The following is a 10,838-nucleotide window of genomic DNA, read 5'->3' as shown; positions in this document are numbered from 1 at the left end:
GGGGGGAGAAGAGGAGAGGGAGGGGGTTCAAAGGAAGGTTTGTTGGCTATCCCCGTTGTTGCAATTAGTTGCCAGCTTGGGCAGCTAGCCTACGCCTAGAAGGCGAGGGAGTGTTAGGAGGACTCCTGTCTGCTAAGCCCCGGTGGCCTACAGATCTTGCCACGCCCCGCCACGCCACGCCACGCCACGCCACGCTCGCCGTCCAGCTGTTTACGGGGAGGCCCACCCCTCGTCCCCCCGCATGCCCAACCCGGACCAGCGCACGCACCAGCACACACAACCCCCTCTACTTCCCGGATGCGTTCTTGTTGAATATTCACGGACTGATACATCCCCTCCCCCCCTCCTCCTCCCCACGCACACAAACACGCACGGCTCCACAGGAAGGGAGTTCTGAGTGTCCTATTCAAGAAAATTAATGGGTGGGACTCGTCGTAAGCAAGAAAGAGAGAGAGAAGACAAACACCCGTAGCGGAAACAGAAAGGCGGCAAGAGAGGCCGACAAAAGTCCGAAAGCGAGAGTGAGAGCAGAGATGGGGGAGGGGGGTGGAGGGTGGAGGATGATGGGCTCTCAGAGGAAAGCAAGCAGTGGGTTTCGGGATGCGCGGCGCATGGGCATCCGAGGGTGCCGAGGGAGGTGTCAGAGAGAGAGGCGGGAGCCCGAGCTGCCGAGGTCCACGGGCTTTGAAGTTGATAAACAGCCACAGGGCAGAAGCTCCCCTTCCGGCTCCAAGTTCACACCCCGCCCAGTCGTGTTAATTTTGACCGTCGCACCGAGGCAAGCAACACGCGGTGTAGACCACCGCCGTAGGGCTCTCTCAATAACCCGAAACCCACGACGGGTACTTGGACACACAATCCGGCTGGGAAACTGATTCGGGCGGGTGGGTAGACCCGCGTATCCGGGTTAGGGTGGGGAAAATCCGTCGGCCCCGGTCCCTGCTTGGGCGGGTGGTTCCGCGGGTAAAGCCGCGAGGCGCGGGGGCGGGTACGGCTTCTCGTCCATAGCTCCTCCAAAGAGAAGGCCGCCGCCGTCTCCGTCGCCTTCCGCCCTGCTAACACAATATGCGCCTAAGTGGCTCTGTTCAAAAGTTTCACATGCAGCCCCGGGCGGCCGGCCCATGTTCCGCGCTGGCGCCACCGCCGCCCAGCCGCGCCTGGTTGAGACGCTCATTAGGGTCTCTTTCTCTCTCTCCCTTTCTCTCCCTTTCTCTCTCTCTCTCCCTCTCTCTCTCTCTCTCTCTCTCTCTCTCTCTCTTGTAATTCGCGAAAAGTTGGCGGCCAGACGATACGCCGCCCACTCGTTGAGCAGTAAGTAGCGGCTCATCAAAGTTTAATTATATTGGGGTCGGGGGTAACAAGGTGGCGGGTTGTGGCCCGGCGGGGCGGGGCACGGCGGGGCACGGCGGGGCGCGGCGGGGCGCGGCGGGGCGCGGCGGGACGCGGCGGGGCGGGGCGGCTAACACGCCGCACTCGCGTTGTATGTGCGTGCGATGCACATGGCGTAGTAACAAAATGCAGGTCATTCACACCCTAAACATTATTTGCACACATGTCGTGTCGTACACCAAAGAGCGGCGTGTGTGTCGCGGCTGCGAGTGCAGTGCAATAAGCAAATGAGGATAAATTTGGCACAGGGAATAATCGTCAGTCTACTGCGAGCATTGTGCACTGGGGACGATGGTGAGTGCGCGGCAGAGCGCGCAGACATGTGCACGCCAGGCACACACAACATGGCACTCTCCGCACTGGTCGCGTGTCATGAACACTCGCCACTCCATCAATAAAAAGCTGTAAAATGTTATCGCAATATGTAGGACGCATGGAAATAATACCGGGGGTATACTTGTAATAAACTACACTACAAGTACAACAACGGAATCTTAACGCACTTGCTGTAGGTTTTCTTTTTACAGAGGTATATATGTACCGGGTGATTCAGAGCACGCGCCGCCGTGTTGCGGGTTTGCCTATCCTCGACTCGGCGGGCGCACGGGTGAGAGGTGAGGAGGTGAGGGGTCCCCTCCTCACCTCTCACCCGTGCGCCCGCCGAGTCGAGGATAGGCAAACCCGCAACACGGCGGCGCGTGCTCTGAATCACCCGGTACACAGAAATTGCGGCCCAAAAACTGATTTCTAGGATCAAGTATAGGTATGCCCCAAAAAAGGTGGTATGTTTGAAATCTAGTGCATGCACTCAGTTTACTCAGATACTGTACTTTGAAACAAGTGCATCACTCGAGTAAACTGAGTGCATCCACTTGGTTTCCAGTACCTGCCTTTTGGGAGTACAATGTACGTGTAGAATAGTACAGTCTCACTCTAAAAATACCGTAGGCAGATACGGTTTGCCTACGGTCCGCACCGTATTTTCAGCGTACGGTCAGGCCGTAATAGTATGAACTGTACTTTCTTGTTTTAGCTAAGAACTGTATTCGAATTCCCCGACATTTTCTTCAAGTTACGTCCCTGACCAAAAATTACGGTGCCGGACCAGGCAACAAATTTACAGCGCAGACCGTAGGCCTTTACCGCGTGTTTTGCTAACATTGCTACTTGTACAATAGTACCGGGTGTAACTGAGAATGCGCAACAGTGTTGCGGGATTGCATACCCACCAGGGCTGCAGGGGCCATGGCGCCTTACGGGCTAACTGGGTAGGCAAACCCGCAACACTGTTGCGCATTCTCAGTTACACCCGGTACAGTCTACTTTTACAAAAGTACAGTCTACTTGTACAATATAACAGTGTACATGTACAGTACAGTGAACTTAACCCGCAAGTACTCAGCTTTGTTTGTTTGTTGTTGTTTTTTGTTTTTGAGGGACGGGGGCGTCCACCACAGCACGCGTCCAGCTGACCCCAGCACGGCTTCTGTCAGAACGCCTCCCGGCCTCACGTGGCCCTGCTCCTTGGACGTGCGGGCCGAGGAGGGCCCGGCCCAGGAAGGCCCACCCTAACACACTCACGACTGCTCCGTTACGCCTTCTCCCTTAATCCGGGCCCCGTAATGAACTAACAGGGGCCAAAGCAGCCGGCCGGCCGAACGCTGGCACGCCGCGAGCGTGCGGAAGGGGAAGAGGCAGAACGAAGCAGAGCGAAGCAGAGCGAAGCAGAGCGAGGCAGAGCAGCCAACTCGACCGGAAGCAGCCGATGCCTGGGGGCGAGTGAGTGTGAGTGGGTGCGGCCAAAGGGTGCGGCCGGCGTCCCGAGTGTGGCCTAGAGATCCCCCGAAACCCGCTGCCCTGCAGCCAGAGGGCGAAAGCCATCCTCTTACTGCTCCCTCTCTTCAGCATACACACTACATGCCCTTTCTCCCTCTCTCCCGCTTGCCCTCTCCTTCTCTCTGTCTCTCTCACTTACCCACACAAGCGCGCGACCTCTCCCGCCTAGCAGATTTCGTTAACGACCCTGCAAGGTCTGCGCTCGGAGAGCAGGGCGAGCAGGAGCAGGGAGCAGGGCCGGCAGAGATTTGGGCTCACACGTGCCGGTGCGGCGTGCTGGGCATGCCGAGCGGCGCCACGCCACAGCATGCCACGCCACACCACGCCACGCCACGCTACGCCCTACGCCCGTCTGAGAGCGCGGGAGGGAAGGAACGAAAAAAGGGATATCTATATCAAAAAGGAAAGAAAGAGAGAAAGAAAGGAAAAAAACACGCGTCGCCTGTCCCCCATGCACATCCGGTTTGAATAAGTAAAGAGGGGGAATGGGGGGCGCGAGGAAAGGTTGGGACTCACCGGCGGCGACACGGTCTGAAAATATTATGACCGCCTTAATTCTCGAGCCGAAAGACTTTTATTTATTTTGCCGCCCTTTCTCCTCTTCCCTTTCGCTTTTGCTCTCGGCTCGGCCATGAGATAGGGAGCGTGATTGGAGGCCAGCTCCCATCTATCTGTCTTCCCCACTCCTCTGTCTGTCTCTGTCAGTCTCGCGCCCGAACGTCCGAAAATATGCCCGGCGGCGCGGAGCTAATCACCACCAGCGGGAAATATTGAATCGCGTATTGGAGAACGTGATTTCTTTCCTCTGCCCCCTTACTTATTTTATTTTTATTTATTTTTTTGCAGTCCCTCTGTAATCCGCTTTCTAATTAGCAAAGCAATGCGAGCGGTTCTGTTAATGTTTCATTTTATTGTGGCCCATTATGGAGCCTCAACCAAGCGGGTACTCAGAGAAGCGTAAGTTTGATTTAACATCAAAACTTGCTCCGATTGTTCCAAAGAAAATTTTGACTTTTGATTAAAAGATTTCAGTTAAATTGGGCAAATTCCCTTGAGGGGAATAAGGGTCCACGTTTCCTCTGAAACAAAGGAAGCACTTCTTGAAGGTACGATATTTTCCTGGATTTTTCTGGTGATATCTGATGTAAGCGAGTGCTTTCGGAAATTGCCATGCCCTTCTAATGGAAAACCAAGCTCAATGGAAATCAGTCATCAATCATTTAGCTAATGCGACACAGTCCATTGGCGATAATTTGCAGCGTTCCCTATCGACGTGTGCCTGCAACAACATCCTATCTCGAAAATGTGACGTCTGCCTGTCGGCACCAGGTGAAAGGCAGGGAGCGGGAATGACGACACATTTTCGAGATAGGATGTTGTTGCAGGAACACGTCGCTAGGTTCGCAACGCAACGCGCGACACATTTTTTTGCAATAAACTAACTACCACCAGCTTACGCCTATGAGCAGGCCAGTGTGGGCGGCTTGTGGCGAGTGCCGGTGGCTGAAGGGCAGAGGGCCAACGAAGTGTATACAACACGGTGAGTGGTAGCCGACTCGGACGGCGGCATCAGCAACAGCAGCAACAGCAGCAGCAGCAGCAGCAGCAGCAGCAGCAGCAGCAGCAGCAGAAACAGCAGCAGCAGCAGCAGCCGCCGCATGCCCGCGAGTTATTTGATCAGCAACCACCGCAGGAGCGTGAGGAGGCGGCAGGCGGCGGGGGCGGATGAGAGATGGTCGGGTCGGGCCGGGCGGGTAGGGCCTGGCCTGGACGCTACTCGCTTGCCCTCCGGCCGCCGCCACCCGTAGCCACCCACCCGCTCACCCGCTCACGCCCGCCTCGCCCGCCTCCCGCCTGGCCGGTCCGGGTGGTGGTGGCCTCTCGCCATTTTATCTTTATCTCTCAGAGCCTTTTATGGCGATACGCTCTGCATCCCGATGCCGCGCACCGCAGCCCGGGCCGAACCGACCCGACCGCCGGGAAGCGGCGGTTTCCCTAAATAGACCGTGTTTTTCTTTTAAAGCGAACCACTATTACGCCCTAACTCCAATCCTTACCAGGCTCTCTTCCCCTGGCACCGCCTCACTTGGATTTTCTTTTGAGATGCTGCACCCAACACTCACTGGCAGAAAACGCAAATGCACCATCCATGCACCATCAAATATCAACTGGATGTGACCAATTTGGGTTACACCATCACCTGATTCGACCTGATTGGCTTTAATTTCGGTCTCATTCTCATTATGAGATGCAGACATCCTGAATCAAATTCATTGTGTTTCCTGCTTCCTAGCTGCTGAGAATGAACTCGGAAATCAAACTTCTGTTCCAGGATCAGCTAGCCATAATTTCAACATCGCATTTAGTATTCGGGAAATTGAAATTAAGATAAAAATTCCCAAACCATGCACTGTGAGACGCGAGCAAGATTGAGCGCGATATAGTTTTCTAATCGCTCACCGCACGCTGTAGAAAAATATCCTCGTCAATTTACGATATATTTCTTAATGAATATTTACAAAAAATGTGTTATAAATTCAGGACACCCCATGGGAGGGGTAGTGGAGGGCGCGGTGGGGCGAGGCAGGGATACGCGGAGCAGCCCATAAGGAAAAGGCGCGGCAAGGACACACTTGGACGACGGGGATCAGCTGGTAGGCATTCCAGGTGAATGGCAGGTGGGCGGGCGAGGTCAATGAGGAGATGTCGACGGGGGGGAAGTGGGGGGGGGGGTCACGATGACGGCGGGGGGTGAAGCAAAGGGCACATGGCGAACAATGATGAGCACTCCGAGCAGGAGGGAGCGCGCGCTCAAAGCATCCGGCTCGGCCTCCGGGAGAGCCAGACTCCTAGCCTCCTCGGAGACGAGCCGAAGGTCGGGCCGACGGGAGGCACTCCGGGTGGGGGTCTCAGTGCGGGCCTCGTGCTGCGGGGGGCGCAAAGTAAAGACGGCGGCGGGCGAAAGTTGTCGAGTTGAGCCCCACAGGCGGTTGTGATTGCGAATCTCAATTTGAGATTGCGATCGCCCCCACCCCCCACCCCGCCTGTCGGCGGGCGCGACAACTAAGTAGATGCGCCAAATTTCGACGCGGGTGCAGGATTATTAGAGGGGGGGAAGAGGTGGAGGGGGGGCGACCAGGAGGTGGAATGAGTCGACAGAAGCAACGATTCCGTCTGACTGCTGACACAAAAGAGTCAACGTGCCCACGCACAGGACGCAGTAAATCGACTAAAAATGTTTTTGAAAAACAGAGTTGAGGTAACTAAGTAAGACGGTGGCGGCTACTCACCAGGTTAAGGAGGTACACGTTGGTGACGGTGCGCATGCGTTTGCGCTGAGCCAGGGTGACGAGCACCAGCGAGTTGCCCACCACGGACAGGATGAAGATGACGACGTAGAGGGGCACGATGAGGCCCGTCTCCAGGACGTTGGTGGCGCCCGGGCTGGCGGCGGCGGGCCCCAGCACGGGGCCCACGGCGACGGACGGCGCCCGGCCGGGCTCCAGGAGCGGCGTCCACGGCGTGGTGCCGAGGTCGGGGCGGCCCGACGAGCCGCGGCCCAGCAGCGCGCCCTCCAGCCACACGCTCGCGTTACCGCCCCACGGCGCCTCGCTGCTGGCGTTCCACGGCGCCTCCATCGTCACGCAGTCGTCGAGCGCGCGGGTCGCGACCGGAGTTACGAGGCGATCACGATGTCACGGTTCGTCACTCGAGGCGTCATCCGGAACCTCGTCGCACTAGCGGATTGTCACACGGCGGAACGTCACACGCGGTCGTCACACGGAAAGTCGCACGGGACGTCACACGGCAGCGTCACACGGTAGCATCGGTAGCGTCGCACGGTGGTGTCACACGGAACGTCACTCGCATCGGCAGACACAGAGCCGAGGGTGTCGCTGCTCTGAGTGCCCCGGGACAGGCCGCGGCCCCGGAGCTCTCATCCTCTTCCCCGGAGACAGACGCGATGGAGTCGCAGTCCACGACGACAAAGCTGCTCGCCGGCGCGCTGCAACGAAAGACGCGAATCCTTTGAGAAAAGCACCGGGATCGAGAGCATTGGGACGTGGCAGGCACGAAATGAGTCGGGGTCGAGGAGGAGGCGAGATCAGACGGTTACCCCAGCGCCCGGTTCTTCTTTCTAAATCTACTAAGGAGAGAGAAAGAAGAGTCCAACGTCAGCTCTTTGCTGAGCAAAGCGACGCCCTCTCTGAGAAACTTTCTCAGCAACTTCAGTCTAACACCTTACGTTTAGTTCTATGATACTCCGACACGCTTTGCCTTCAAATTAACTCCTTCGCATACATTTAAATATACGTATTGCTTAGGGTGTCAGGCGGAAGTTTCTGAGAAATTTTCCAAGAGAGAGCTTTGCTTTGCTCAGCAAAGAACTGACTTTGGACTCATCTTTTTCTTTTATTAGTAGATTTAGAAATATTTATTTATTTAAAAATTTAAAAAAATATATACACATCGACCTATAATGCACCCAGTCAAAACTGTTAACGTAACTGAAACCTAATTTGCTTCAATAAGATAGCAGTGGATGCGATGATGAATACAAACTTACTGAACTGATCTAGATACTTTTTAACCAAAACTATAAAATGTCTTAGTATATTTTAATTCGAAGGGACCTTTTCTACGAGGGAATGAGGTATTTTACGAATAAGAAGAACAGGAGGAATCCCGGCCGACGTCTGCTCCCGGACCATAACAAAGCCACGGCCAAGCGCACGGTTTTTCGCGTATCTCCACTAAAATTGAAAAGAAGTCATAACTGTTCTATATCATTTTAAAGCTGAGAACCTCAAAAATCTGGTACACGAGAAACCGTGTCGTTAGGCGCCAGTGACCTGCGACTTGTTATGGTCCAAAAGCCGGGATTCCTTCTGTTCTTCTTATTCGTAAAATACCTCATTCAAATTTGCCAAATCGCGATTGCGGTTCTCACGCCAGGCTTGATTTTCAAGCCCATCGTTTTACGACGGTTCTTCATTGGCTGCGGTAACCATGCGGACCGTGAAAAACACGCTTGCGTATCGTAAACTCTTAATCCACACTACTGCATCAGGCATCATGTTTGCACCTACTTGTGAAATAACACAACTTCACAACTTCACGTATAATATTCTAATGGGGAGGTTAATAACCTCAAAGGCCAGCAGTTTCCCTGCAGTTTCAACCATTGACGGCAGCAACACACTATTGTAAAATACCAAGAACAAAAAATTAGATTCATTGCGAATCATTACCTGATAGAAACGGCGACTGCCATTGAACTGGTCGTTGAAAGTTGTACGACAAATATAATTAATTCTATCCAAGGCGCCATGACTGTTTTGAATACCGAACTGTGTGGTGAGGCGGCAGACGAGACAGGCAGCGGACGGGAGGTGGCGCGCTCTCGTGTCCGATCACGAAGTTCTGCGTTTTGGTCATTCCCTCTGACCGCACCGTGGGCGGTGCACGCGCACAAACATAACGTCGCGTAGGGACTGTCTAAAATACTACTCGTTCAAAGTGGCATCAGTCGGCTCTATGGTTCGTGGTGTGGTTCGGTTGGGAATCGGTTGGCACGGACACTGATCTGATAATAGTTGGCTTCACCGTCGTCACCCTGTCTCGAATATTGCGATCAGTGAACTCTCTCTCGCGGCCCCCTGCTCCCGCCTCCGCCTCGCCCTCTCTGGCTTACACACACAGATTGCTTGCAGAATGTGACGCACTCCCCAGGGGGATGTTTTGTGCGGCGTTATTGGAAGCAGCGATACGCGGCGTGGGGATGCCAGGCGTGGCCGGCATAGGCTTACGGATGTGCACGCGATATCATACACCGATATTGGGGGGGATCGGAAGTCAGGGACGCAGGAGGAAGAACGCCCAGAACAGCGGGGTGTGAATGAGGCCTCTATACTCTAGCGTCGGGGATTCGATTTCATGGTTCACCTTCCTCAATGGCCTTCAACGCCGCCACCGCGATTCGAGGCGACGAGAAGGCTGCGCAGGGAAATGCGAGACGCGGTCGCCATCCACTCCGTGCCGTGCCGCACGCGACTAGGTGTAAAGTTCGGGCCCCGAGCGCTCGCTCATGTGAGATGACAGCGAGCGGCGGCGGGCCTGGCAGCGGGGCATCAGCGTGGGCGGGCGAGGTCCCCTCGCACCTGATGATATACCAAACGTAAAACTGACCCAAAGATTAAAATACCAATATCCTTTTTTAAAGGGGGAGAAGCAGGAGCTGTGAACTATCTGCATGATAGTATAAATGTTTGTACAATGTTTTTCCATCGATTTCATCCCAATAAATTGCATTGCAAAAAATAATTTTATCACGCTTATTAGCATGAAAATCACACAACCAGTTATCGCAAAAAGATGAGTAAAATTATCGCAAAAAGTATTTCAGAGTGTGTCGTTTGTACAACCCCCTTGCTTGACCTTCGATTCAAAGTCGATACGCAGTGCTTGTAAATTTACAATTTTGAATTGTAAGTGTACGACATCTTCCATGGAAAACTTTCCTATATCCGGTACGACAATTTTTCACAGTGTACTGGGAAGCACTATGTTGACGCGCAACGAGGTCAGAAAAGGGGATGCCGTAATCAAGTTTGAAAAAGACATTTTAAAACCGCAATTTCGAGACCCAAACATGACCCAAACATAGAGTGAAATGTGCGCACGTGCCACCCCTCCCCCCCCCCCCTCTTCAGCCGCTGGACCATAGCACCCCGCGCAGCCACCAATAAGATCAACGCGCCCTCTCAAGCCCACTCCGTCCAACTTGCGTAATACCTTTAACGTAAGACGCTCGGCGGCGGAATTCACGATAATCCTGTCTGTCGAGGAAGAGGCAAGACACCAAGTACAGAAATCCTTCCCCTTCTCTACTTTGAGGCGAAGGGATCGCGCGAAAGGAGCGAGGGGTTGAGACCGTTCCTCTTTGTAGATTTGAGAGGGAACATGCGGATGGCGGAAGCCGACAGCCGAAGGCCCTATTCCTCCCATTTCTAATAATCATACTGTTCCTACACTCACACTGTAAAAAGCTTGCGGAGAACTACAACAAAAAATAAGCATTGTAAAATGATTTGTATTGCGAACTAAATCCTTCACATTGCGAACTAGTACTTCACACCTTACGAGGAAAATTGTTCGTAACGCCACAGCTTACGATGAAAATAGTTTGCAATGCTTCAAAATTCTCTGCAAGAATTTTGCAGTGCACACAAATAATTGAAAAGTTGGTTTTGGATCCAGTTTTTTGTGGAGGTGGGTGAAGTCTGTGGTGTTCAAGCCAAAAAAATCGCCGAACGAGTTGGGTAACGCCACACACTCGGCCAGAAATGTTTGCAAGGGCCTAATTGTAAAGTGATGAATTCAAATTGTAAAAAATTATGGATCGAATATCGAATGTGACTTTACGACCGCTTTTCGGAAATGTACAATTTTACATGGAAAACACAATTATGAAAAAAATTTACAAGATAAACTTTTCCACTTTTCATCAGTGTGATACGTTTCTCGTTCGACGCAGGGACCTGATACCCGTCCACGGGGTGAGCCGTAAGACATGCTCGTCTCTCTCTTCCTCTTCCCTCTCTCCCTCCCTC

General features: G+C 53.5%; 1 protein-coding gene across 1 annotated transcript in view; it reads right to left on the bottom strand.

The window, feature by feature from the left end:
• The window catches only part of LOC113205262 (cholecystokinin receptor-like), a 198,744-nt gene that overhangs the window by 172,293 nt on the left and 15,613 nt on the right, over nt 1-10,838 (bottom strand). The window contains exon 2 of the mRNA XM_052267445.1: nt 6,516-7,231. Within this exon, the coding sequence (XP_052123405.1) occupies nt 6,516-6,863 (348 nt within the window). The 5' untranslated portion in view covers nt 6,864-7,231. The remainder of the gene's footprint in view (nt 1-6,515; nt 7,232-10,838) is intronic.

Source organism: Frankliniella occidentalis, unplaced genomic scaffold (genome assembly GCF_000697945.3).
Source record: "Frankliniella occidentalis isolate FOCC.00 unplaced genomic scaffold, Focc_3.1 Scaffold52, whole genome shotgun sequence".
Lineage (NCBI taxonomy): Eukaryota > Metazoa > Arthropoda > Insecta > Thysanoptera > Thripidae > Frankliniella > Frankliniella occidentalis.
This window is presented reverse-complemented; position numbering and strand designations above follow the sequence as displayed.